This window comes from Hypoxylon trugodes (assembly GCF_022578975.1).
Source record: "Hypoxylon trugodes strain CBS 135444 unplaced genomic scaffold F4822scaffold_1, whole genome shotgun sequence".
Classification (NCBI taxonomy): domain Eukaryota; kingdom Fungi; phylum Ascomycota; class Sordariomycetes; order Xylariales; family Hypoxylaceae; genus Hypoxylon; species Hypoxylon trugodes.
The window spans coordinates 3,224,195-3,251,804 of NW_026250016.1; the positions used below are offsets into that span (position 1 = coordinate 3,224,195).

A 27,610-nucleotide genomic window follows, 5' to 3' on the forward strand; every position below is an offset into this window, starting at 1 on the left:
CACATTACTACTTGTAGCTCCTATATTTACGTAGCCTGAACCGGACTTAATGGAAAGATATACTAATTAAACCCGTGGTTTAGACCCCAAGGTTGACACTATGTCCATCATCTTGCGACTTTGAGTTTGTCTTCAGCTCTACCTAGATATATAAAAGGATAACCAACCTAGGTATTCAAGGTGTACCGACGCTCCCTAGTCTTCTTTGAGTCAAATACTCTTGTCTTATTTTAGCATATATATTCCAAACTGACAATTATGCCCGTGATTCTAGTGACAGGCGGCAATCGAGGCATTGGGTATGCCATAGTCCAAGCACTGGGAACTCGGATTCGCGATGCCACTATCCTAGTCGGCTGCCGATCCGTAGAAAATGCTCGAGAACCTATTATGAAGTTAAAGGAATTAGGAATTCCGGAGATATTTGAGCCTGTCGAGATCGACATCACTGACGATGCGAGTATTAAAGCCGCTGTACAGACAGTCGAGGAAGGGTACGGAAAGCTTGACGGTTGGTATCCTATTCTACTATCGTATTGGTTAGAATTAACGAGGGTTTAGTTTTGGTCAACAATGCCGGTGCCGTAACGCTACCAAAATCGGACGACTTGACCGAGCTTAGGAACAACTGGACTGAAGGCTTCAACTGTTTAGTGACGTCCCAAGTCCTCGTCACGAAAGCATTCCTGCCACTCCTTCGCAAAGCGGAATGGGGTAGAGTGGTCATGATTTCTAGCGCTCGGGGAAGCCTAGCTAGAAACAAATCCATCGAGGTAGATGCCCTATCGACCGATCGAGACTTAGACTTTAGCTGACAAGACTAGAAGATGCCTCCTACACAGCACTGGCTGTATAATTGCTCCAAAGCAGCACTCAATCTCGTAACGATTGAGTTTCGAAATGCCGAGTTAAGGGAGGTAGCCAATGAAATGGATAGGATCACTATCTGGGCAGCGAGCCCAGGCTCTTGCAAAACAGGCTTCAACAGTTTTAGGGGCATGAAAGATCCCCTGGAAGGAGCTGAGGTCACTGCGAGATTATTAGAATCTAGACGGTTAGAGATACCATCAGGAACATTCTGGGAGTTTGAACAAGGGAATTTTCAGCAAGTCCCTTGGTAATTGAATGACGTATTTTATTGCGATATACGCTATCTTCGCGGCAATGGGTATGATCCCGGGGAGTATCACAAATACACGAGGAATCGTTGGTAGTTTTCAATGTTCGCAGGTTGGCTGCCTCTTCTCATTGTGACCATATCTATATGTACAGTCGACCAGTATTCTCGGTCGGTATAATGTCTAGTCAAATCTAATGTCCCTTCTTCTCGTCCGCATCGGCTTGCTTTAGGAAGTTCCTGTACATCATTAGTATTAGCCGGTCGCGGGAGATTCGGGGATTGTGTACTGAATGAAGTCCGCCTCGTCAGGGCTCGATGCGTTGATCGGGGGTGCTTGAGCAGGTTTCTTGCTTCCACCACGCAGGCTTAAGTAGGTACCACCGAATAAGGTAGTGAGAACACCCATTGCTAGCTAGAGGAGAAAAGCAATTAGCATGCCATCGTCAACCGGAATAGAGCGGTGTTTGTCGGGGCAACTCACGTAATGCGAGCCGACCTGGCGGCCGAAAATACTGTACATAGCAACCATCTTGGCGGTATTTATGGATTGGCCTCAAGCGAGTGGATATAGGTAGACTCGGATGACGAATGGACGATGGCGTAAGAATCAAGAGGTATATGAAGCTGTCAAAATACTGCGCAAGTCCTTGGAAGCTCCGAATTGAAATCCCCAATATTGATCTAGCCTAGTTAGGTTAGCGAAAGTGGAACTTGGAGGTGCCCGTTTCGAATAACTCCGACGTTTACCCGCAACTGCATCTCGGCAAGCCCCCCTGGTCTGTGGAACGGATCTAGGGAAAAGGAAAGGACCATCCGAATCCCGACCGCGACGTCACCAAGGACTGTTCGTCGCAAGCCGAAAGTATCTCCTAGCTTCTTCAACCTTTTCTTACTTAAGCTCATTTGAACCCTCCTACATGTATGTCGAATCCATTTTGTTTCGCGACTAGAAATACATACAATTTTTTAATTAAATACCATACGAAAACTCGTCATTACAGTATAACATTCATTCACAATGTGGTGGGGCAAAGGACCAGACAAGTCCGAAGCTTCAAAAGATAAGACAGAAACCCCGCCAAATACCGCGACGAAGGTCGACCCGCGCAGCGATGCCACCCAATTTGACCCCAACAAGCTCCCAGAGCACCGCGACTTACCGAAGAGTTTGCAGAAGATAGTCGATAAGTCGGACAAAGATGATAACTTTTTTGACGAGCTCGTGGAGGGATAGTATGTTGTCGTGTGCCGCAATGCTATGGCTAGGTTACGCTGACGGATATAATGCGATCAGTGCACCCGACTCCACCGAATCCAACGTTCGATATGCCGCCTACGCGAACAGATTACGAACGATTATGCTCTCGGCCCACCGTTACGTGGCGTATACCTCAGACATAGGAGAATCTTTCAGACCAGTCGCGCATCCGTGGTTAGTCCGAAGCGCGTACGGTGTATCGTGGGCATACATTCTAGGCGATGTTTCATATGAAGGCTACAAGGCGTATTGGCAAAACCAACGAACGCTGAACCCGCAGCTGGTCCTATCAGATAAACAACAAAAAGCGACCGGATTAACGACTCCAGAACCCGCAAATGTTAAGCCTGGCGTCATTTCTCCTTTGGAAGATTACAGGACTGTGATGGTTCAGCGAGGTATCTTCCAAAGTATAGCCTCCATGGGGCTTCCCGCATTCACAATCCACAGTGTGGTCAGATACTCAGGTAGGGCGATGAAGGATATGAAGAGTAAGACCCTTAGAGTGTGGGGTCCAATAGGGCTTGGTCTTGCCGTCGTACCGTTCTTGCCAACCTTATTCGATAAGCCGGTCGAGAATGCGGTCGAAATCTTGTTCCATAAGGGATTCGAATTATATGGCGGGAAAGAATACATTGGCGATTCGCCTTCAACGGGTCGAGAAGCAGCCTTACGACAGAAACCAAAGCCACAAAATAAGGAAAAGGAATTATGAGACTATTGATGTAGAGATTAAGGGACTAGTTGATATACTATGGCGCAAAGGGGGGAGTTATCCCCACTCCTCGATTATGATTGACGTTATGACGAAGGTCGACAAGGGACGGGCGAGGGAGAAATATTGTGTGTCGCGAGACTTGTACATTTCACTTGAAAACTATATTTATACCTAAGCCATGCATATAAATCAAACATTGTTACTTCTATTCTCTTATATAAGGTATCTCCGCTGTGGAAAATCAATGCCTCGAAAACGCCGCTTTTAATGCAATTCGTCATATCTCATAAGTCTTTCGCTTACATCTCAATCAAATCAGGCGGTGGTCCTATGCCTCGTAGCAATACTATCGTGTTGCCACTGACAAGCGCCGAACCAACCTTCTCGTTGAACTCTAATACCCGACCACCTTCTACGTGGAATACCCGTAACTTATCCCTCTCTTCGGAAGATTGGTTGTTCACATTTTCAACCTGTAGACTCTTGGCCGCGGCATCAAGCACCCTACCAATAACCCAATCTTTCGAGTAAAAGAACTCGCCTTTATAATTCTTCGCAGTCGTAGTCTCCGCCTCAGCCTCCACATACAAGTACACCCTTTTTTCAGGCGGTACCTTCGCATCGCCCTTCGCGCTCTTCTTCAACGTATTCGTAGCCACCAGTCGCGCAGCCGCAGACGAAGGTTTCGGTTTCGGCAACGCGCGTCCCGCCGCTTCCCTCTTTGCCAGACCCCAAGCTTTCAGCTTCGCAAGCGCAGACTGTGTCTGCGAAACGGCATCGTTGAATTGTGAGGGGCGCGCACCGATCGGGATTTTGTTCTTGCAGTCGTGTTCTTCTTTTAGCCGGTGCTTGAGGCAGTAATCGCGATTGCAGCTCGAACAGTGCACGCCGGGGACTAGGGAGGTGCCGACGGTCGTTTTGCAGTCGGTTGCTGCGCACGGTTTTTGCGATACGAAGTCGCGCATGCGCTTGCCCTCGCCCGCGGATGTACGCGAGAGTTGGGCTTGCCGCTTGCGCTCGGCCCAAGCTCCCTTATTAGCGCATTTGTGCGAGTCTTCGGTTCGGTGGTCGAGGCAGAAGGTCTTTTTGCAGCTTTGGCAGAAGAAGGGGAGGAAATCGAGTTGGTTGCAGTATTCGAGTTGGCAGTGCTTGCCGATGAGCGTTGCGTCGGATTCCTTGTCCATTTTGACGTAACTTGTGTCTGGCGCTTCGGCTGTGGATGAGGACGCCATGGTTTCTGATTGTTTTATGTATCGCTTCTAAGTAAGAAAATTGAAAAATGACAATTGCTAGGCTGGCAGGCAGAGAGTGACTTCGTAAGCTTCGTTAATGGCAATGGTGATGATTAAGATGTTGCGGAATGGTCTGGAAGAACCTAGCCTAACGGACCTGTGACTTGGGAAATACCGACGGTGGCGGTAGGGCGGGGCCACCTGAGCAGTAAAATGCGGCTGAATTAGGCGTAAGTTGTACGTACCTAGGTATGCTAGGGGCTTAGCGGCCCCAGATTATAGGGTCGTTTGGATGAGTCCCAGGGGTTAGGTACAGGGCACTTAGGCCCACTGACTAGGCCTAATTCGGGGCTTAATTGAGTTGCAACCAGCCGGGAATCACGGGATTTCGCGTTTTCAATGACGACAACCAACTTAGACACCTACAAAATTCCTAAGCTACGCCTGAGTTAGATAATGCGACATTCTAATACGATGCCAAAGTGTGAATCACTTGCTGATTGTACTCGATATCCGAATGTCACCATATTAGCTCAAGATGCCACCTTATCTCCCGCGCAAACGATTGCGCACCCCTTCAGACGACGATGACCAGGCTGTAAAGAAATCAAAGCAAACCAAGGGCAAGGCCACTCCAGCGCCACGGCGAAAGACCACGTTATTTGATGATATTGACTCAAGCTCTAATACCGGCTCTGCTCAAAAGACTAAATCTGCCATACAACAGATGCAAGATGACAGTGATAGTAGCTCTCTTAGTTCGCTTTCCGATGCCGAATTCGAAGACGTCCCAGCTGCTAAGCGGCAAAAGGTGGATGACGATGAGGAAGGTTCAGAAGATGAAGACATGGAATTTGAAGATGTCCCCTCTCATGAAGCTCAACATCAGGAACCCGAGATTGAGGGTGATCTCGAGTTGACGTTGTACCAAAATAACCATGTTCCTTTGACTAGTGAACTGGGAAGGAAAGGTCCCACGAAAAAAGAAAAAGCTATCCGTATCTCAGTTCATTGTATGCATGTTCAATTACTTCTATGGCATAATGCGATCCGGAACTCTTGGATTTGCGACAAGGAAGTCCAAGCTATCATGATTTCACATTTACCACCAAGATTATGGGACGAGGTGGATCGATGGATACAAAACAGCGGCCTAGATATTCCCGAAGAACCACCCAAGAAACCCGCAAGGGGAAAAGCAAACTCAAAAGGCAAGGGCAAGCAACGCGCCTCAAAATCCACCAGAGATTGGGGTGACGCAGCCGACAGACTCGAAAAGGGGGTTCCCGACATGAGTCATGGTGATCCTTTATTCAGGCTTATGAAGTGCCTTGTGTCATGGTGGAGACAAAGGTTTCGGATAACTGCTCCTGGCCTGCGCAAGTGGGGTTACATGAACATCAGAAGGTTAGGCAAGCTAAGGTCAAACTTCGAATCGGAAGAGCACGATCCGGATCGCTTTGGGGAACGAATCCAAAATCTCGATGAGTTTAGGCAACGAGCTCAAGACTGTACTGGCAGCCGGGATGTTGGTTCCCAACTTTTCACCGCGTTATTGCGTGGGCTCGGAATCGAAGCCCGAATGGTAGCGAACCTTCAACCACTTGGATTTGGGTGGAGCAAGATCGAGGAAGCGGACGAGGAAAATAATGATCAGGGAGCCCAAGCGAACAATAGTAATAAGTCAACGGAATCTTCATCGAAGAAACCAAACGGGAAAAAGAAAGGTCCGGTGAAGCCAACAACCCGCCGAGTAAAGAAGGCTGATAAAGATACCCTCAAGATGGACTTGGATGATTCAGATGAATTTGCCGAGCCTCTCACAGACGAAAGCGATGAAAATTCATCTGTGATTGATGTCACGGATACCATTCGCCCAAAACGAACAGAATCAAAAGTATATGACAGGGATCTTGAATTCCCCCATTATTGGACTGAAGTCTTGTCACCGATCACAAAGAAGTTTCTCCCGGTAGAACCCATTGTTAAGTCAGTCGTAGCCACCAGTAGGGAACTTATCGAATCCCTAGAACCACGAGGGGGAAAAGCCGACAAGGCGAAACAAGTTATGGCCTATTGCATTGGCTTTTCCAAGGATGGGACAGCGAAGGATGTCTCGGTGCGATATCTCAAGAAAAATATTTTCCCTGGTAAGACAAAAGGGTTCAGATTACCTGAAGAAAAGATACCAGTATACAATAAACACGGTAAAGTCAAGAGATACGAGCAATTTGATTGGTTTAGATCAGTCATGCGAGGCTACATTCAGGGTGACAAGAAACATCCTATTACGGATGTAGATGAGGAAGAAGATTCCATCGATCTCAAACCAGCCAAACCGGAGAAGAAGGAAGTCAAGGCAGGAGAGGAGACACTTCAATACTATAAAACATCAAAGGAGTATGTCTTACAACGTCATCTTAAGCGCGAGGAAGCTCTAATCCCCGATGCCGTTCCCGTCAAACTGTTCCGAAACAAGGGAAAGGGATCTAAAGTTGAGGAGGAAGATGTCTATCTTCGGAAGGATGTTGTGGCAGTGAAAAGTGCAGAGACCTGGCACAAACAAGGTCGCGCTCCAATGGAAGGGGTTGAACCACTCAAACATGCACCCTATCGAGCTGCGACAACTAATAGGCGGAGAGAAATCGCCGAGGCAGAAGCAGCTACCGGCCAAAAAGTCATGCAACCCTTATATAGCTTCGAGCAGACGGACTGGATTATACCTCCCCCTATTGAAAACGGAATTATTCCGAAAAACGAATATGGGTATGTTGTTATTTATCGGTTTGTGATTGGATTGAAGCTAACATATATATAGAAACATCGATATGTTCGCAGAGCACATGTGTCCAGAAGGTAAATCCCGCATTGTAACATATCGCTTCCCTCAATTAACAAGCATACAGGTGCTATTCATGTCCCATACCGTGGTGTGGTCCGTGTTTGTAAGCGACTCGAAGTTGATTACGCAGAAGCTGTCGTCGGGTTCGAATTCGGTCACCGGATGGCCGTTCCCGTCATACAAGGCGTCGTGATTGCCGTAGAAAACTACGAGCGTGTAATAGAGGAGCTCGAGAAAGACGAGGCGGAACGAGCTCGAAAGGAAAATGAAAAGCGACGTAAGGAGGTACTTACAACATGGCGGAAGTTCTTGATGGGTATGCGAATCGCAGACAGATTTAAGGAGGAGTATGGACACCTCGATGAATCAGTGGAAGTATTCGGGCACGACACCGGAACCGATAAGGATTTTGAGGCGATGCGCGAGAAAGATGAAGACATGGCCGGCGGTTTCCTGCCTGAAGGGTACGAAGAGGAGGAAGCGGCTGAAGCGACTGAGCAACTTCGTCAAAGCTCCGGATTTTTCCCCGCCACGAACGAAGAGGAAGATTCGGACGAAAATGATCCCTTTGAAATAGAGTATGGGAAGCACAAAAATACTACCGCTCCCCCCGAACCGTCCCCCGACCCCGAGCCGGATCCTGAGCCGGAAATCCCAGCCAAGGTAGCCCCCAAAAAGGCAGCACCGAAACCAAAGGCCAAACCGAAACAATCTACACGAAGGCGGACTCGGAGGAAACAGGCCATATCTTCCGACGAAGATGATGAGGACGATGAATTTGTGGGTTTAGATGATAGTGATTAATTTAACATCAGAGGGAATGGAGTTTCAATAACCTCAACAACATAGGAAGATGATTCTTCTACTTTTCATGGGAATATACGAACAAGAATTCCAATTGTATGCGCTGTCAACATCCCTAGAATATATGTGGGTCCCGTTCTCCTTTTTTACCCCTTTCACCACAAGACTGACTTAAAACCTGAGCTTCTTCTTTACTATAGACTTTAATCTTCTATTATTTTATTTAAGCTGAGCTTTATAATTAGGCGATCGTCCATGGGAAATTCTACTGTGCAACGAGATCAAGGGGCTGTGGATTTCAGCAGAAGCAACTCAATGCACCACTCGCCAATTCATTCCAATACAAAACCTAGGTATCTAACCCTCGGTGACTTCCTGTTATCCACGAGGCTTGGAGATATGCCTACTACAAGATGGTAGAGGGAAGAACTTTCTCGACTAAGACAGCAGTGGCGGGCGGCAAGCTTCCATGTGGATGCATGGGGGAGGGGGCGCACTTTCAGCTTAGACGAGTAAGGCAATTCATTTTCATACCTAGTAAGGAGCTCCTGTGCCGTTTATCTCGTACTCAATTTCATGTCTTATTAATCCATTTCTACATATGAACAGGAGACGAAGCGCAAGCCGCATAAGATTCACGCTACTAAAACATCAATTAACCCTGGTTATTCAACGCCTTAAGCCAGCCATGTTCCAACAACCCACCAACACATTCCTCGACCATCTTAATACTCTTCATGTATCTTACATTGACGGATTATACTTCGAGTTCTATTCACAGTTTCCCGATGAGGCATCAGAGTATTGGGAGCAATTCCTAATATTTGTTCGTGAAAATATTTTCACACCGTCTAATTGGAGAGACACCACGGCATATAGGCCTGCTTCCGAAGTCATTTCACAATTCAGGGAATGGAAGGTAGTTGATCAAGAGGCCTAGCCCACTCCCCCTAAGGATGGCATACTAATTCTTGTTTGCTTGCATTTTTTTCAGAGTCGCAGTCTCCCTTAGCCATGACAACTCACCAAACCAGTGGTTTGCGGGCGGCCAAGATTGGCTATCGCGACAAGTATCAAACATATTCGACAATATGAAGGCTGCAGAGAATACCTGTTCCCTTGGCATACCAAGACAGACTAGGAGAACAGCCAGTAGCGGAGCACGCCGGCCGAAGCGAAAGAGAAAAAAATATCCCGGCGGTAACCAGAGCTTACTGCGACAACCAAAAAAAAAAAAAAAATAGGCGTACGGCGCCCTCCAGCTCGAGAGTTGGGAAAAGAAAGATGGATACGTGAGATTCCCTTGGACTCGATGATGACGGTGCCCGAATATTCACGTAGCACGATTCCCCCGGCAGTTCGTTTGAGCTAGCTTCAGGGATTGTCACATACGCGCCCAGAGCTGGAGGATTGGCGGGAGGATTCAGCTACAAGGTTGTCTCCATGTGAAATCACTATGTCTAAGTAGAGGCCCTTTTCATCAGTTACTTCTTTCTCCCCGAATGTTACTTACATATATTTAGGCCTCGTCACTTACTCGCACGCCGATTGAAGATATCTGTTCGAGTTCCGAAAATCGAGTATCTCTTATGAGCACCAAGCCTCGTGTTAAGCTCATACGTCAAAGATATATTGAGCAGACGTTGGACGTAAGGGATACATGGCGCGGGGACAACTAATATAAAGGGTCTTGCAAGCTACTATAATTAGCTCAGCATTTCTGAGCCCCAAGTCTAGATAAACCCTAGCTCTGCATCCATTCCTTACACCCCAACCACAAGACGGATAAAGGTGAAGTATCAAAAGCTTCGATTAATATATTCTGTGCTTGCCCCGCATTGCGGTGATATAGGGGCTACTCCTTCATGTGACATCATGCGATAGCATTCCCGTCGTTATCACTTACACCGCATCCCCATTCACTCAATATGTCATGCGACTTCTCTCTAATAAAGCAATCATATAGCAATCGTGATAACCACCCAAAGTAGGCAGCCGCGACATTACATCATGACATCAGTTAATAGAGACAGGCGCTTAGATAAGTATTGTTCAATCGAATGTTTGTTCCGTTGAGGAGCAAGGGCGGTCACGATAGTGATGAAGTAATATGCAGTATGTCATCTATATGCAATGGCCTCATTTTTCGTAGGATTGTTGTCTAAGAAAGGGGATTGTCCCGATGTGCGCAATATTTCTGCATTCACCGGCGCGTCTTCTCGGCTTTACAGCCCTCGAGGGTATCGGTAATCAATCCTGCAATGTCATTAATATAGATTCAAAGTGTGTTATTGGTGGTGGTGCCGGGGTCCTGATTTGTATCGGGTAGCCGCAGTTCGGATCGTGTCTTCGCCCTATAGGAAGCAGCCTGGCTTTGGAATTGCAGGATCTTGGAGAAAATAGACCGGCGTACTATCGAATTAACATTATCTAGATCTCGGAGGCAGGGACGGAAGATATAGTATCCTTCAGATCTGAGTGTGAGTCGTACACCAGGGTGGCACAGCTTAGTCTAATCTGGCATCGAATGATACCTGATCTTGCTTGGCAATATTAAATGCGATTCAAGCATTTAGACATACGTCGATGAGATCTATTACCTTTCGTGTAATATCGAATTAAATTTGATGGTTGACATTGATGGGTGGCTCATTAGCTAGAGGTATTGATGAGGATTTTAGCCCCTGAATGTTTGCCCACCAGCTAGATCGATAACTAATTTTAAATGGTCCGTATGTTATAAATATGTAAACTGGCTTTTGGGGGAATATTTTCTTTTCACTCCCATTTCGTATGGATGACTAAAAAGATCTACGACAGTGCTCCGGCTGAGGTGGCCGCTCGTGCAGAAACCCAAGGAGACTAACCATATAGATGGCACGTCACTTCGTTTAAAGTACGGTCAGCCCGGCTTCTTCACATATAAAATGGAGCCTCGGAAGTGGTACTATTATGGGGAAAGCCGGATACCCGCGTCTCCAGAAAGCCAATTACGATACGAGCACGTTTTTGGATCGCGCTGCAAGAGTAACGCAACATTTTACACTCCGAAGAGCACCTCTCGGAGTGTAGTACACCCGAATTCGCTCTATATGGCGCTATACGTATGGCTTTTTATTAGCCACCAAACCGAACCACCTACTCCCTAGAAGTTGATTAAAAGCTTTGAGATATAGTCAAGACAATGCCATTCGTCGGCGCCGCCTCGATAGACGTGATACGAGAACGTTGTGGATTTCTGTGGCGCCAAGTGCCTTTCTTGGTGGTTTATACAAGACAATCCCACATCGTGACACCAAACCACGAGTCATCTGGTGCTATGCTTTGGGTTCATGTGGTGGAACGGGGCACATCCGCAGATGGGAGAGTCCGTGGCCCCTTATATATCCTTGAACCCTGCGAAAACTATGTAATTTCTGTATTTTCCCATACACAAAGATGCGCACTACATCGTCTTATCAAACCTGGTGTTTTTGCCTTATCACGTCAATGGACATACGGCGTTGGAAAAGGCGGTATGCTCACCCTTCCGAAGAGCAGGCTACGGGAAATGGCGTTGACATGGTATAGAAAACCGAAACTAGCGGGTTAGGTACTATCTAGCCATCAGAAAGTCTCGGAAGCCTCATCCGAGCGACTTTTATAGTAATTCAATGTCATCATCTCAGATAACTCCTAACGTACGGTCTAGATTCTACGCATGGGTGGGGACCTCTCACTATAGTCCTATCGAATTTCAGAAATGCATAGGACTATGGAAGCCTCTTCGTGGCCGGACAGCACCACAACTCACCGTCGCACAAGAAGAACGGTACTCAACCACTCTTGGTAAGGAAAGACCGAGACGGTATAAACGATTGCGTGTTACCATAGTGAATCATGTCACCGTTGGCCTGCTTGATGGCACACTTTATTCTTAGCGTTCTAGGTGGCTTAAATGTGTCGTAAGATGACGGGAATGTTTCTCATTTCGACCTAGTAAAGTACAGCGGAACATGCGGTGCTTTCCTGGTAAAATCTCGAATAGTCTCCCTATTCGTCCGAACATCTTCATGCCCATCGTCTCAGCCCTAGCGAGATACATATTTCGAAACGGTAGTCATACCCAATATAGATTTATATGGTAGTCCAAAAGAGATCGGAGTAACCGCCAGATCACATAACAATCAAGGTTATGCATATTGAGACGGGGTCTCCCTTGTCAGCTTTGTCCTTTCGGCTACAAGAGGCTATGGGAGGCCAGAGGCATTTATACACTACTTGACATTTTGATATCACCTTTGTATGCCTACATTCTTCGAAGGATGTTCACTAGCGTAACGGGACATGTGGCACGCCCTTGCAGGGCTCAATCGTCAGGGAAAGGGGTACTAACCAGGTATAAGCCTAGAACCGACCGACCAATAGACGCCCCCTATTGGTATATCTATGGGAAGACCCTGGGATATAAAGGAGGGCGAACTGCTCTAATCCCAGTAAGCAATTGCTACGAATGACTACTCGTTGTGTATGCTCTAGGGAGCTCTTTGCTTTTTCACTTCTTGCCCTGTGTAACGGCTCCTTCACGATATTCCAACATAAACTCATACCAAAAAAATTGCAAATATCTTACCATGGTTTCAATCTCAATAATAATCGTATGCTTCCTAGGAGCTACGATCTCTCACCTGTTATGGAATTGGTATCGGCTTCGGCACATACCCGGTCCATTATGGGCTTCATGTTCCAAGGTTTGGTTAATAACCACCCAAATAAGAGGAAGATGGTATTTAGAGGTGAAGCAACTTGGGGACCAATATGGTATAACTTCCTTTTGTGACCTTGTGCTCCCCTGATAATCAAGGTCTGACGACAGGTGGTACAGGTGAACTCCTCAGAGTTGGTCCAAACCAACTCTTGACCACCGACGTTGATGTCATTCGCCGTATGGCTCATCCCAAATCCACATACTCGAGATCAACATTCTACCGGACTTTCAGGTTCACTCCTACTGAAGATCATACGTTCTCACTCCTCGATGACCAAGAACATACTCGGCGTCGAACGGCCTTTGGTCCCGGCTACACCGGCGGCGTACATGTAGAAGCATGCGTTGACCGCCAATGCGCTCGTCTTGTAGACCTCATTCAGCGGGAATTCATTTCAACTCCCGGAGAATATCGGCCATTAGATCTGACCACCGCCTCCTTATTATTTGCCATGGATTGCGTTGGAGATCTTTCCTATGGGCAGCCATTCGGTTGCCTCGATAAGGGAAATGACGTTCATGGATTCGCGAAGTGGAATGAGGGCTTCTTCAATGTTGCCATAGTCATGGCTAATTTAAACTGGTTAAATAAAATATTCGTTAGGCCTCCATTCAACAAGGTATATCCATCGACCCTTGACCAAGACGGCATGGGAAAATATATGGCGTGAGTTGAGATGTTTTGATTTATGTGAGACCATACGCTAATTTTTCTTAGGCTTGCACATGCTGCGGTTGAAAGAAGCTTTGAGGATGGTGGTGGGCGCCGGAGAGATGCCCTTGCGTCATTCATAGAACAAGGTGTTACAAAGGAAGAAGCTATAAATGAGCTGATACTACAAGTGTAGGTATTGTTCTTTATATTGCCATGTAGGTTGGTCAATCTGATAGCAGAGAAATAGGGTTGCAGGTACCGACTCGACTGCTACTGGTATTCGTATGACTCTCCTACTCCTTGTTACGAACCCGGCTGCATACAACAAGCTCAGATCGGAGATCGACGATGCAATCCTAAGAGGAGATGTCAGCTCGCCTATCAAAGACCCTGAAGCCCGGAAGTTACCTTATCTTCAAGCCGTCATTAAAGAGGGCCTGCGTGTCTTCCCTGTTGTTACCGCAACTTTCTATAAGACAGTACCTAAGGGAGGGGATATTATTAGCGGTCACTTCGTCCCCGAAGGCACCGAAGTGGGACATAACGTCCTTGGAATTATGAGAGCGAAGAAATACTGGGGCGAGGACGCTGACGTATTTCGTCCGTCCAGATGGCTCGAAGTAGACGAAGAGACTCACGAGATTATGACGGGAGTCATAGAAACCCTTTTCGGATCCGGCCGATATAAATGTCTCGGCCGCTCCATCGCTCAGATGGAACTCAACAAAGTATTTGTCGAGGTAAGCACTGATGGCCTTTGGAAAGCATTCCTTATGGCTAACCGGGTCCGTGTTATAGTTGCTTCGACGCTTCGACTTCTCAGTTGTTACTCCACAGAATCCGGTCGAGATCGTGAACTCGGGCTTTTTTCTCATGTCGAAATTGAATATGCGAGTCACGGAGAGACAAATTGCGTGAGCCCGAAGGCTTGAAGTTAATAGCGCTCGATTATACCCGATTGCTATTATAAACAATGACTTGAAATACCACACGCCCAATTGAAACTTAGCCAGCGATGTCTCATTTCTTTGCGCATGGTACATGAATGATCCAAATCGGTGGTTTCTCGTAAAGGAGTTTTGTCGCTGGTTTTAATAGCCTCCTTCTCGACTAGACGAATGCGAAATATATTGAAGACTAGGTCCCGTGTGCATACCGTCGTGATAGTGATCCAGACAACCCCATCAGACATCAACAGTCAAGCTTCCCTTCATGATCACAACTGCAGTTCCACCAAGCCAAAGGTCCACTAGCTTAACGCTTCCGTCAATCTCCTGTGTCGTAGTCTCAACGCTGATGTGGCTCGTCCGCCCTATTTCCACACCCTGCGTGATTCTAAACTTCCTCCCCCTTCCCTCTTCTTTAAGTGTAAGATACGATCCAAGCGCTGTAGCCGCGCTTCCCGTCGCCGGGTCCTCAAAGCCGAGCTCGATCATCCTTGACCGAATACCTCTCTCCCCATCCACTTCGCCTACATCAACATAGTAGTACCGACACACAAAGCTCTCACTCCACTCCCCTTCATCCAAAAGAGGACTCGGCAAATTATCAAAATCGAGTCGTCCCGCGGTACTAACCCTTCCCAATAACTCCAACGACGGCAACCTTACTAGTATGAACGTCATACCCTTCACCACACTAAACACAGGCGCCTTTAACTCCGCATCACGAATCTCCGGGACAGGCGAAAGACCAGTATGTTCCGCACCAACAACATCGCCCAGCGTCTTCGCATGCAAGTGTACATTATGCGGAATCCTAGCATGAACATGGTTATCCGTCTGCGACACTATCCCAATAGGCCCAGTTTTCGCAACAAGCGTGTCGACGTCCGGGTTTACGTGGTTCTTAACAAGGATAGCGGTGCCGATGGTAGGGTGGCCTGCAAACGGGATTTCGCGCTCGATGGTAAAAATATCTATCTCACGACTCTGTGGGTTCGTTTCTTCGTGCAGGAACACCGTTTCCGAGAGGTTGAATTCTTTTGCAACTTTCAGCTTCGCCTCTTGAGTAAGTCTATCTTTTAGAGCTGCAGGGACGGACACCACGGCTAGGGGATTGCCTTCTAGGCGCTTAGACGTGAAGACATCGAGGATCGTGTACTGTAACTCCATTTTGATGCGGAGTTTATGAATGCTTTTTTCGAATTGTTGTCGATATTATTTGGATTTGGTGAAGTAAAGGATGTTGTGTTTTCTAGGTTTGTTATGACGATCGAAGACTATGAAATCTCACTTGAGATACGATACAAGTAACCTAGATATATAAGGGAATACCTTCTCTAATTGAGTCAATTTGAATATTAGGGAAAGGAAGATTGCCGTTTTCGGAAGGCTCTGAAGTGAGTCCTACAAGTGGAAGCACTAATGAATGGGATGCGGGGGCGACGATGATGCTATAACGAAACGTTATAGTGGCCGATAGGCTCCGTTTAAGGGCGTAAGGACCCACTAATGTCACTATAGCTCAGCTTGGATGCATGGATCTGTATCGAGAGAATCTTCATTCGAATAACTCAGCGTAAAGACCATGAACTCCATCGTGCGTATTATGCGTTTGAAATACAAGAACTCCGTGAGATGCAAAATCGAAAATCATTAAAAAGTGATAAATGGTGTGAAATGTCGACAAGTCAGAAGCGTATGTTCGTTATTCTCGGTGTGAGGAACTGAGAATCTTCGCGTGAAGCATTCTTGGCGTGCGAAGTATATAAACCATGAATTCATCTTATGTACGGATAGTATCAGCACCAGCGCCAGATTGTAGAGATACAACCAAGGCGGTAAGCCGGTCGATCTTGGCCGCTAACTCTGAGATGCGTACCTCCACATCAGTAGGAGCATCCCCAGCATCATCTTCAGCTAGCTGCTCTCGAGGCTTTTGTTTGTGGACCATATCTGTGCTAGCGGGCCGTGGTGTTGGCAACCGAGGTCGATATCCCGACCGGGGTCTACTTTCTGGATGCTCAGGAGGTGGTGCTGAATGCCGTTTAAAAGAGTTCTGTCGCGGGCCACGGAAATTATCAAAACCATCAGGGTTAACTTTCTTGGTAAACCACTCATAGACTTGAATTACCCCGACGATTGGCGCATGAGTTGCTCTGAGAAGCAGGATGCGCCCTTGACGGAATTTATCGTCTGAGGGTAAAAACAGCCGCAATGGTCTGAAAATGCCTAGCGCAATGAGATTGAAGGGCGCTTTGCAGCTCGAGTTAGTCATGCGCGCATGGGTAGAAAATCGGAATACATACGATAGAAATGCGTGAGCCTGTTGCTAGTCGATGCTTCAAGCACGTATACGCTATAAACATAAAGATATTCTTCGCGGGCATGTGTGATAACCCGGGAAAAACTATTGCTTAGCATACCAGTCAAGGAACCCATAAGCAATATTGAACTTAATGTGACGAAAATCAACATGAGCGGAGGTCCTGTAAGAGTATTAGAAAAGGGATGCGATTAGATTAGGAAAGGGAGAAAATACCAAAAATCGGATCGATGTCCTCCATGATATCGAATCCAACGAAACTAGATCCGAAAAAGATTTTAGTCACTATCATGGCCATATGCGGGAACGTGTACGTCTCTCTCCCGACGAGAGAGAACGTCGTCAAGAATCCGACATATACAATGACTACCAGGACCATGAACTTCAAGAAGTCCTTTCCCATTTCCTTAAGACAGGGGATTAAAGTACCCCAGTATGGAGATAAGCTGAGAACCGAACAGACTCTGGGTACCATAAAAAGAGCTTCTAATGATAAAACGTCGAACCCGATATCCACTAGAGTATAATCGCCCTTATATAAACCGACGAATCCTGCGACTCGACATTAGCTCACGAGTACTTGGGTTTAAATAAGTCAATACAGAATTCGCTTACTCAAAACTGCAAAGACTATCCCGATAGCAATCATGATCATATCGAATAGGTTCCATATATCCGCAGCATAGAAAATAGACCCAGCATCAATGTATTCGCTGACTTCATCGTAGAAGAAAGCAGCGAACCAGATATACAATAATATCTCGAGAGGGGTGATGGCGTAGCGATTTTGCTCTATCAAGACGCTGTAGTATAACATTAAAAATCCGATAAAGAATGCAACCTCGTACGTTTTAAGATATTTTGGTACACGGAGTCGCGAAAATGGATCGGCGGTCGCAGGGTTATAGAAACGAGGCTTCTTTTCCGAGTGGACGGAGAGACGATCCCAGAAGATAATCTCGCCGTTCCAAATACCCGTTATAATCTTTTGCACAACATGTTGGCTGAGGAACCTTTTGGCATCAGCAATAGCTGCGATTTCCAAAGCATTGAGATTTGTAAAGGGAGCGGTGGGGTCGTCCTCCAGTTCCTCCACATCGCTTGCATGTCGACTCATGGTTAGTTTAGAAATAGATTGTAACAATTGAATTCGTCTCGAGGATCCGAAATGGTTATGGTTATGGTCTGAGCCACGGTCCGGCGAGAAACCGCGCGGAGAACCCAATAACGTGGTCCTCTCGTTGCTTTCGCCGCCGTCCGCCGGATTGTCTTCATGGGAAGTATCTTCGTCGGAGGAAATGTCGGGAATTTCGTATAAGCAGAAGTCTACGGCATCTCGTTCAGACAAGCGAGTCAAAAACCGCCAAGCAACAATTTCACAGGCATTCGCACGAGCTTCACTAACTCCCCGACTATCATTAATCGCACCATAATGCCATCGTAGGGCCCTACTATACTATTAGTAGAATTCCTATGCTTGCACGTAATGAAGTTATTCGCCTATCGGGATTGCTGTTTCATCTGTAACGAGGGGAAAGGAGATCACACTCAAAGCCAGGTCAGAGAGGAATGGGTGGCCAATCTCAAAGCTAAAGTCGATATAAAAGGGTAGATTTTCAAGGAATATCTCACAATAAAGCATTCACGATGGCAGGATTGGTAACTCGTACGGTAAGATGCTCAACAAGGGTACGCAAATCATCACCAGCTGATGTAGTTCGAAGTTGCTCAAAAGTGCTTGGCATATAAACTACTTCTGCGATGTATCTATACAATGCAGTTTGTCAGATATATGCCAATGTTACGTGTGTATTTTGATTTTATTGTAACATACCGGGAAAGCTCCCGAACGACGTCACGGAAGACATCTTCGTGGGCGATGTCAGGAAGCTCGACTTCAGGGCGGATACCAATAGGGGAAAACGCGCGTTCTGGTGTCGCCAAGGGACGCGACTTGACGCGAATTGGCATCTTGCTTTAAAAGATTAGACCAGCTCAACGGTATTCATAAGAGTACATAATGTTAAAATTGGGTTTGTACGAAGTAGTAAGGTCTAAGGAGAGGTCAATGCTGAGGAAGAAGTGTATAAAGTTGTATAAGAAATCAAGAAATTCGTCCCGCAAAATGCGGAGAGTGCTAGACGCCTAAAAGATCCGGATCTATGCTTGACGGCTCGTGCTTAGCGTCATTATCTCATCCCCTAATCCGCTGTAGAAATAGCTTAAATCTTGCTATCGTGCGCTAAAACAAGGCTAAAGCCTCTATGGGTTAGCATCATCTCCACCATCCTTTAGAGCGGATACCCCCCGTAACATGAAACTTCCTTATACCCTAATAAAAGGACGTCATGCTGCAGCCCAACTACTTCAATCTATATTTTTCGGATAAACGTACGAGACCAGGAATCATAATTAGGAGACTGTATCCCCCAAGGCTTAAGTAACAGCTTTACTATACGCATGATTTACTAGTCGCCGTCGAAAATCACATAATGGATCGCCAGAAAAGACAACCCGTCGATATAGTAATGAGCGACATCGATTCATAATTGGGACCACGTTTTATGGTAGCGAATTCCGTTACTCGCAATACTATAGATGAAAAGATAGCACAGAAAGCGAAGAGATTACTTCCTGTCGCTGTCGAAGAAACCAATCATTAGGGGTCACTCATCCAGTATGTAAGATATACTCAGTGACTTTGAAGAGTTGCTTATATTTCATTTATATCGCACTTACAAGATAAGAAACACATCTCTACTAATGCTATAGGTAGGAGGTACGCTAATTACGGAATACGGTTACTACAGCTCTAACATCTCCCCAGAGTGTTTTAGGGATGGATGCTCTGTAGCTCTTGGTAATTACTTGACGTAGATAGGCTAATAGCGGGTAGCTCTATGGGTCCTATGCCCCGCTGTAAGAGACATAGTTGGGGCTGAATCCTCTCCCTTGCTTCAGCATTAAATACACCTATTAGCTACTATCTTATAGCATTGGTTCGAGCGAAATTCGCCTTGAGTCTTTACAGGTATATAAACCGAGGTAGTTGACAAATACATGTAATTACATGAGACTATCTATACAATTGCAAGTATAATTTAATGATCCCGCTTTTGTTACACCCCTTCTTCAGCTTTATAAGAGACATGATTAGTTGAATTACACCAACTAACCTTGCCATTTTTGTTGATCAAGATGCCCGGAACGATGGCTATAGGTAGGAATCGAGTATGCTCGAAGGAGTAATAAATGCCGAGTATGAGGCACAGCACCTACGTGCCGCTCATAGAGCCTCTTTAAGCTGCTACCCTCCCTTCTATCCTTCGTAATGCTCCCTAACATGACCAACATCTCAGCACCTGTTAAATGCTGTTAAATTGCCTACAATGAATGCTACCGACATCGCATATTCCACCGCGAAATATACTATTTTGATCGCAGTACCATACGTAAGTTATTTCTGTGGGATTGCATAGATATATATGTAATATGTACTAAATTATTGCAAAAGTTCCTTCTACTTCTTAGTTATCGTGTCTTTTTTCATCCCCTAAGGAAGTACCCAGGGCCGCTGATTGCGAAGGTGTCCGACGCCTACGCCGGCTACTATGCAATTTCGAAGCGGCTTCATCTAACCACGTATCTAGACATAGAAAGATATGGTAAGTTAATAAAACCAAAGAAAAATGATGACCTTGATTTTTAACTGTGGACTAGGACCCGTACTCCGACATGGCCCTAACCGGCTGGTCTTCAGCACGGCTCAAGCTGTACAAGGTAATTCATACGACAACGACTACTGTTTTTAAGGTATTGACTTAGATAGACATCTATAACAATGAAAGAGTCACGAAAGGGAACGTCTATGGGCTTACCGTAAGGTCTGGGAAGCCCAGCATCTTCAATGCGATCGATAAGCGAAAGCATAGGAATAAGCGTAGGGTCGTCGGGCAAGCCATTAACGACAAAGCGATGCGCGCCTTCGAGCCTACTATGATGGATCAAATCGATGTATTTCTTGGACAATTATTGAAGTCATCTCACAACTCAAGCCCTATCGATATATCAGATCGTTCTAAACGACTGGGCATGGACATCGTGGGTCAACTTGCTTTCGGCTACGCACTGGACACGCAGACAGTCCCTACGAATCAATTCATGATTGATGGACTTAAAGCCGGACAATATCGTAACAACTGCTTCATGCAATTCCCATTCCTCAAGAAGTCAGGACTTGATTACCTCGTCTTACTTTTCGCCGGCGCATCTCAACGAATGAAATACTTACAGCTATTTCAACGCATGATAAGTAACCGACTTACCCAAGACAAGCATGCTAAAAACGATCTTTATTCATTTGTCGTTGACCATCTTGATGATACCGATGGGGTGCCGTTGAGCGACCTCTGGTCCGAAGCCCTATTTTTCTTCCCAGCGGGTATGTTATATACGCCACATCCAACACTCCGTCCCTTAGAATGATGCAATGCTAACATTAACATAGGAGGTGATACAACAGCAACCGCAATAAGCGCATTGTTCTTTTATCTATCGCGAAATCCCAATGTTTATAATAAACTAGCTGATGAGATACGCACCACATTTGGAAGCGCTGCAGAAATTCGGACTAGCCCGCAACTATCGAGCTGCCAATATCTACGCGCCTGTATCGACGAGGCTCTACGTATGACACCCCCAGTATCTGGCACGCCGTGGCGCGAGTTATACGACGAAGAATGGAAAAACGGACCTTTTATCGTCGACGGACATGTCGTCCCGCGGGGCACACAAGTAGGCGTTAGCATGTACGCAGTTCACCACAACGAGAAATACTTCCCGGAGCCATTTGTCTTTCGCCCAGAGCGCTGGTTAGATGCAGACGAAGCGACCCTCAGCCGTATGAATGCCGCATTTAGCCCATTTTCAATCGGCGGTCGCGGGTGTGCAGGAAAGGCTATGGCGTACTTGGAGAGTAGTCTGGTGATTGCGAAAACCCTTTGGTATTTCGATTTTGAAAAGGCGCCGGGGAAGTTAGGTGAAGTTGGTGGAGGTGTACTTGGGAAGACTGATGGGAGGGGCCGCCCGGAGGAATTCCAGTTGTGGGATTGTTTCGGCTCTCTACATGACGGACCTAACTTGATCTTCCACCCCCGCGGTGATTTCTGCAGCGAAATAAACATTAAAGCGCCGACAAATCCTTAATGCTAGAATTTAAGGAGGGCTAGGTCCTGTGTGGTGGCTTGGCCTACATATATCACATCTCAGATCACAATGTTCAATACAAATGTTTAACGCTTAGACAATTCGTTAGGCACCTGTGTCAGCTTTAGAGCGCATGTGGCATATCCGAGAAATTCTTTGAGAAGACGTACATAATAGTCATACATATTAGCGCTCGAGGATTGCTCTGGAATGAGAATTGGATTATAACAATGTCTTACCATTTGTCTCACCCTGATGGCATCTAAAAAGCACCAAACTACTGTTATGTAGGCTGTCAAGATCTTATGTTAGTGCACGGCCCGTACTCATCAGTTATCATTCTCTAAAAACGCAAAAATGTCGCTGACCGGCACAGTAACTCCGCATGTGTTGTACGTGCTACCCAAGGCAAGACATGCATTTTTATAGTGATGATATCCTTCCAGAATTAGGTCCCGTCGGGGTCTTCTAGAAATGCGAGTCTCACTTATAACGCGACGTATACCTTACGGACGAGTCCCCTCGTTATATCTTGTTGAGTCTCTAACTTATATACGACTACTAATGCAGCGCGTCTCGGTGTGGTATTGAACAATTAATAGCATGGCTGGTGCCTCCTGTAGGCTTCGTGTCTGACTCCTTAAATGTCGCTCAGTTAGTCTAATCAATTAGAATGATTGAGGACGTTCCTTAGAAAGCATGTAATTTCCTATATATTTTTGTCATTCGTCGAGCCCTAGTAAGGGGGATTGAATCTAAGGCTAAACGGATAGCGTAGTAAGAAGGATTTCCTAATTTGGTAGGTAGGAAGCAAGCCAGCAAGCCTCGCCATATTGATGACTAAAGTCAACGCCACACCTCGGCTATCTCTTTTATGGCTTTGCTGGACCCACCCTACTGCCACTAGAATATGCGCTAGAATTAGAGAACTTAGAAATTCCACCATTAACAACAACACTTACAACTCGTATTCGGATACGTAAGGGCGACAACTGGCCTTCGCTTAGAATTATTCGCCGCTCAATCGACGAAAATGTTTCTCTATGGGCCATAATGATAGACATTATATCGGTCAATCAGAGTCACAGGGCTTGTTTCCAGCTTCCGAGGTCACAAATCCGTTAAAATTGATATTCGAAATCCCTCGTATCCGTCATCTTGCCATCACTACGCATTAGCGCTACTACACTATTCTTCCATCCATCTATCTGGGGATATCGCCTGAGCTAATCGACCCGAATGGTAAGCATTCACGATTATGAAGAACATTTAGTATTGTTCTTCTCCAATGGACTTCCGTAAAGAACATTGAACCATTACGCATTAAAGCTTCCGCTTTATACTTCTGATACGCTCAAAGTTCTCAGTAGCGGCACCCAACTAAGTGGTCGATCAAAACATTACGGCAGCTACCAAAGTCCCTGCCTGGTCTACAGCACGGCACTTGTTCTATGATTGATTCCTTTCGGTATATCGGTTTTAGAATCCTTTATGCATTATTCCGCTTTTGCTGTGCCGCAAAAGTAGGTTGCTTATCATCGAGAACTTCTCCTTTTTCATTATTACTAGCGACTGGTTACCGGAACAGTGGTATTTTTCGCTGCATTGTTTCTGATAAGTGTCACGGCAGCCATGCAGGTACAGATGTATTTCAAGATTTACTTGCATGCTAGCAGGGGTTTCACGATATGCCATTTAACATTTCAAGGGATTCCCGTACGATACGCCCGAGCAGCTGGTTCCATATAGAGTTGTTGGAAAGCCACCGCGGTGTCTTGAGCCTATCCCATTTTGGGTTACCTGAGCTGTTTGATTCGGCTTCCGAGGCTAAGTTGATTCTAATACGAGTTTGGGAGATGTAGCTACCCGATAACTAACGGTCTTCAACTGCTACTTGTACTATTGAGTCGGTACTACTGATCCGTCTAGTTTCTTATTCACTACTTCTAAGCCGAGTTACAAAGAATAATCCTCGAATCCCGAATGTTTCTATCATGGAAAGCCGGAAACAATCATCAGTTGCTCGTTTAAACAACAGTGACGACTAGATTTCTGGGGTGGGCTCCGCAAGGTTGCAGCTCCTATGTCATTTCTTCAAATGATGTTACCATGGAAATCTAATCCCAAGAAGATTGAAATGATCTCTTCCAAAGCCGTTAGACTTGGACAGGGTTGTACCGAAACCCCTGGCACTGCTCCCCGGAGACTTCATCGTCTACCCGCCCGTGGCTGTGCTCATCGTCAAGATATACCTTAATTGGCCAGATACAATCTATAAAAAGAAAACGCTAACGATTATACGCTCTGTGATTCGTCATACCACTTTTTCTCGCGAACCGTTTAGGTACGTTAGGTACCTGCGATCAAGAGACCCAGCCACCTCTACCGCTACCACATTATGGTTAAGCAAGGGTAGCAAGGCAACCCTGGGGGACCGGCGATCGCTAAGAGTTCCTGCTGGCACAAAAAAACAAAAGAATAAGGATCTTGTTTTCCCGTCGGTGGCAATGCACCTGCCACACGATACCTAAAGGTATTCGCGGGATACATTTTGCCTTCCGACGTTTTAGGCCTTGAAATAAATATTTCATCTTCTTTTTTGAAAAATAGAGGCAACCAACTAAGACGAATACGACTATACCATCGAATCACTTTCATTAACTATAGTATAGTAGTAAGTACTACCTATGCGTATCTATGGATAGCTATTGTGTAAGACATAGCTTGCATTAGGTACCTATTTCTAGATTCTCTGCAGAAAAACAGAAAAAAAAGACAAGCCGGGCAGCACTTCAGCAGGTCTCAGCCTTGTTGTGCGACACCCTCACCCTGCTGCACCCTGGTCCTGCATGGTTGCAGTATTGCAGTAGTTTGGTTGCTACCCTGTCTTGTCTTCGCCTCTTTTCTTAAAAGATCATTTCATTTTTTTCACCGGCTTCCGTTTTTCTTCTTATTCCTTCTATCGTTCTTGATGCCAATTTGGGTTAATTTTTTTTTGCTACGCTTTCCAACATCCTCAAACTTGGCCTGGCTTGGATATTTGGTCCTGGTTTGAGCCATGGCTCGTTCAATATCTTACCCCGGTTTTCTACGCCTTCCACCAGCTACCGCTGCTCTTCTCATCAGCGCGGCTTTCGGATTGACGAATGGTCACGCGCTACCCAGACAAACGAAGACGGTGGAATTACATGAGTTGAATGTTGTTTCTTTCCCGCAACCCACAGAAGCTCCGATTTTACTTTCCGATTTATTACCAAGACAGGCACAGAACACGGTATGCGGCTATATTGGGGGAGATACAAACCTACCTGCGACATGTTCTGCAGGGTCCCATTGCGTATTGGAGAAGGACCACGGTGTGGTGGGCTGTTGTCCGGACGGCGGACCTTGCTCGACGGGTATATTTACGGGTTGTGTAGACCGGAATAGCGACCTACAAACCGAACTCAATCCTTACGTCTACACGTGCCAAGGCTCCAACGTGTGCTATAGGAATGAGTTCGCCGGCGGGTATTTTCAATTCGGCTGTGGAACCGCTTCATCCCTAGGCACTACTGTCGAAACCTCCGTTGATGGCATGACAAGCTTGGTGTTCGAAAGCAATTCTATGCTGCTGACAGCGTTACCAACCGCTCTTCCTGAACCCACTTCCATCGGGTCACAGCCTTCTAGTGTAACGGACGATCCTACGGGTGATCCCTCGTCTAGTTTGCCGAATTCTTCATCACCAAATGCAACACCCACTTCCGCTACCTCTGTATCATCAGCCTCTAACTCGCTATCATCATCGTCTTTACTCACATCTTCCGGGTCCTCTTCCTCATCTTCATCGTCGTCATCTAAATCTTCGTCAACAACTAAAACCTCTTCATCAACCACTGCCTCGTCAAGTTCTACAGGCACTCCGACAACAACGAACAGCGCTCCAGTAGAATCATCTACTGACCCCAGCGCACCCGCAGCAGTAGGATCTAGTACCACAAATAGAGGGGCTATCATCGGAGGATCTATCGCAGGAGCCGCCGTTTTGATAGCAGTGCTAGTTGCTATAGCACTTTTCTATCTCCGTAAGCGGCGCAATAATCGTGAAGGCCCCGGGCCTTTACCAACAGATGCGCCGCCACGGACGGATTACATAAGGTGAGTTTCAAGTTACACATACCAAATTGAATTCTGACTAATCCATCACGCAGCCCGATGAGCTCTCACGGCGCAGCCTTTGCACCTTTACCATCATGGCAAGATGATGAGGAAGACACGCGACCATTGACACAGTACCCACAGCCGTACCACCCAATCCAGGAACCGTGGCAAGCGGAACCGAGTATGGCAGCAGCAGCTAGACCGCCGACAACGAATCGTGGTTTCTCGCAGCCGTTGCGATATCATCCAGCGACCATACGCCCCGTAGTGCCCTTAGGTGGCGTAGGAACCGGATTAACGCCAGTAGCAGAAGAAGAAAATCCAAGCGAACGTGGCGACCACGATCGTCCAAGTACCGGTACCACTGGAGTAGGAATGGCAGGAGGACCTAGATCATCCGAACTCGACGACTTCTCGCGCGCATACTCAAGTGCTGGAATTGGTACCCAGGAAATCGAAGACGACAGACAACCACTTACCGCGACGAACTCAGACGAGAATACATTAGGATCAGGTGCTATTTCACCAGAGGGAAGTCAAACTCCGCCTCGCGGTGGAGGAGGCGGGAATAGACCGTTGTGGCAGCAGAATCGACAACAGGGGAGGAATATGATGTGGCTATAATTCTTTTTTGAGGCTGCATCCGTATATACATGCGTTTCACTCCATCATTATTACAATTGTTTTGTGCAAGGCGACGAAAATAACGACTTAATCAATTAATACCCGCGGGAGTTTTGGAGCATGGTCAATTGATCGGATAGAGAGGGAGACGATAATGGGGCGGTGAATTATTTTCTTTGGCTTCGCATTTTGCGGGTTTGGCATTCATCAATAATTGCGGCGTTTTTGGCGAGAAGAAACTTTTGGGAAATGCCGGTGATGGCATTGAGTACGACTACGAATATGGATATGGGTATGGATATGGACGGGTTGGGTGGCTTTATGATTATTGCTATTATTATTATTATACCATGCGCACTTGTGGGCGTTCTGATTTGGGACGCGACGGGCTGGGTTGGATTCAGATTCGAATTCGGTCGACTGCCTTTTACGAAAAGAATCGTTACGAAGAGTATAGATTATTATAGAGGATGAAGAGAGGAAGTTTTGGCTTCGTATAAGGGGTGGATAATTCAAAATATTCCAAATATGAAGTTTCGGTGCATTCGTAGGAAGTGACATAGTAATATGCAGTTCTATCGTGGATTGTTGAGAGCAAAATATGCGTGATCCCCTGCAGGAAAGAAGCGTGGCGTTGCAAAGTATGAACTGAAGTTACTTCCTATTTAAAGGACTTTAGTCTAGAGCTGCTATAAGCGTTATGTTCAGCTGGTAGTCATCCATGGCAAAATCAAGCATACACATTGACCAATCACTATTCCACAAACAAAGACATGCTCAAGCAGGTTGGTATCAAGCCCGTCTGCTATTGAAAAGGCCCAAAAGGGATCCTTCCATGATTTGCGTAAAATACTCTCACAAAAAATCAATGTCAGTCAGCAATACTTGAAAGACAAATAGCACCTTTGCGGTGACCTGAACGCCAATGCCATCCACTCTTTGACATATGATGTGCGACAACCCCCTCGCACATCAAGAAGCCCCGTCCTGCCTCA

The 27,610-nt window shown here is 46.2% G+C and overlaps 10 protein-coding genes across 10 annotated transcripts; 6 read left to right on the forward strand and 4 right to left on the reverse strand.

The window, feature by feature from the left end:
* Positions 1 to 258: 258 nt before the first annotated feature.
* Positions 259 to 1,121, forward strand: F4822DRAFT_424474 (uncharacterized protein; the record flags this gene model as incomplete). The annotated part of the gene is made up of 3 exons (XM_051460154.1): positions 259 to 511; positions 562 to 773; positions 825 to 1,121. The coding sequence occupies 3 exons, from the start codon at positions 259 to 261 to the stop codon at positions 1,119 to 1,121; spliced, it is 762 nt and encodes a 253-aa protein (XP_051319791.1).
* A 190-nt stretch (positions 1,122 to 1,311) lies between these two features.
* On the reverse strand, positions 1,312 to 1,649 carry F4822DRAFT_424475 (uncharacterized protein; the record flags this gene model as incomplete). The annotated part of the gene is made up of 3 exons (XM_051460155.1): positions 1,312 to 1,357; positions 1,408 to 1,532; positions 1,602 to 1,649. 3 exons carry the CDS (start codon positions 1,647 to 1,649, stop codon positions 1,312 to 1,314), a joined length of 219 nt encoding a protein of 72 aa, XP_051319792.1.
* Positions 1,650 to 1,942: 293 nt separating this feature from the next.
* Positions 1,943 to 3,292, forward strand: F4822DRAFT_386777 (mitochondrial 18 KDa protein-domain-containing protein). Its single transcript, XM_051456743.1, has 2 exons — positions 1,943 to 2,353; positions 2,415 to 3,292. Exons 1-2 carry the CDS (start codon positions 2,139 to 2,141, stop codon positions 3,091 to 3,093), a joined length of 894 nt encoding a protein of 297 aa, XP_051319793.1. The 5' UTR covers positions 1,943 to 2,138; the 3' UTR covers positions 3,094 to 3,292.
* F4822DRAFT_386779 (AN1-type zinc finger protein) lies at positions 3,293 to 4,476 on the reverse strand. The gene has a single exon (XM_051456744.1). The coding sequence runs from the start codon at positions 4,326 to 4,328 to the stop codon at positions 3,396 to 3,398; it is 933 nt and encodes a 310-aa protein (XP_051319794.1). The 5' UTR covers positions 4,329 to 4,476; the 3' UTR covers positions 3,293 to 3,395.
* Positions 4,477 to 4,866: 390 nt separating this feature from the next.
* Positions 4,867 to 7,974, forward strand: F4822DRAFT_424478 (Rad4-domain-containing protein; the record flags this gene model as incomplete). The annotated part of the gene is made up of 3 exons (XM_051460156.1): positions 4,867 to 7,094; positions 7,147 to 7,184; positions 7,235 to 7,974. 3 exons carry the CDS (start codon positions 4,867 to 4,869, stop codon positions 7,972 to 7,974), a joined length of 3,006 nt encoding a protein of 1,001 aa, XP_051319795.1.
* Positions 7,975 to 12,685: 4,711 nt separating this feature from the next.
* F4822DRAFT_424479 (cytochrome P450) lies at positions 12,686 to 14,294 on the forward strand (the record flags this gene model as incomplete). Its single annotated transcript, XM_051460157.1, has 5 exons — positions 12,686 to 12,749; positions 12,839 to 13,388; positions 13,440 to 13,565; positions 13,624 to 14,116; positions 14,175 to 14,294. 5 exons carry the CDS (start codon positions 12,686 to 12,688, stop codon positions 14,292 to 14,294), a joined length of 1,353 nt encoding a protein of 450 aa, XP_051319796.1.
* A 133-nt stretch (positions 14,295 to 14,427) lies between these two features.
* On the reverse strand, positions 14,428 to 15,797 carry F4822DRAFT_34039 (Diaminopimelate epimerase-like protein). The gene has a single exon (XM_051455788.1). It carries the CDS (start codon positions 15,488 to 15,490, stop codon positions 14,561 to 14,563), a length of 930 nt encoding a protein of 309 aa, XP_051319797.1. The 5' UTR covers positions 15,491 to 15,797; the 3' UTR covers positions 14,428 to 14,560.
* On the reverse strand, positions 15,797 to 18,843 carry F4822DRAFT_33998 (uncharacterized protein). The gene is made up of 6 exons (XM_051455787.1): positions 18,478 to 18,843; positions 18,276 to 18,410; positions 17,259 to 18,091; positions 16,860 to 17,195; positions 16,627 to 16,806; positions 15,797 to 16,573 (listed from the first exon to the last, which is right to left on the reverse strand). Exons 1-6 carry the CDS (start codon positions 18,612 to 18,614, stop codon positions 16,104 to 16,106), a joined length of 2,091 nt encoding a protein of 696 aa, XP_051319798.1. The 5' UTR covers positions 18,615 to 18,843; the 3' UTR covers positions 15,797 to 16,103.
* Positions 18,844 to 19,699: 856 nt separating this feature from the next.
* Positions 19,700 to 22,267, forward strand: F4822DRAFT_386795 (cytochrome P450). The gene is made up of 6 exons (XM_051456745.1): positions 19,700 to 20,095; positions 20,158 to 20,308; positions 20,364 to 20,423; positions 20,473 to 21,084; positions 21,151 to 22,155; positions 22,225 to 22,267. The coding sequence occupies exons 1-5, from the start codon at positions 20,033 to 20,035 to the stop codon at positions 21,846 to 21,848; spliced, it is 1,584 nt and encodes a 527-aa protein (XP_051319799.1). The 5' UTR covers positions 19,700 to 20,032; the 3' UTR covers positions 21,849 to 22,155; positions 22,225 to 22,267.
* Positions 22,268 to 24,631: 2,364 nt separating this feature from the next.
* Positions 24,632 to 26,719, forward strand: F4822DRAFT_34071 (uncharacterized protein). Its single transcript, XM_051455796.1, has 2 exons — positions 24,632 to 25,988; positions 26,042 to 26,719. The coding sequence occupies exons 1-2, from the start codon at positions 24,907 to 24,909 to the stop codon at positions 26,613 to 26,615; spliced, it is 1,656 nt and encodes a 551-aa protein (XP_051319800.1). The 5' UTR covers positions 24,632 to 24,906; the 3' UTR covers positions 26,616 to 26,719.
* Positions 26,720 to 27,610: the final 891 nt, after the last annotated feature.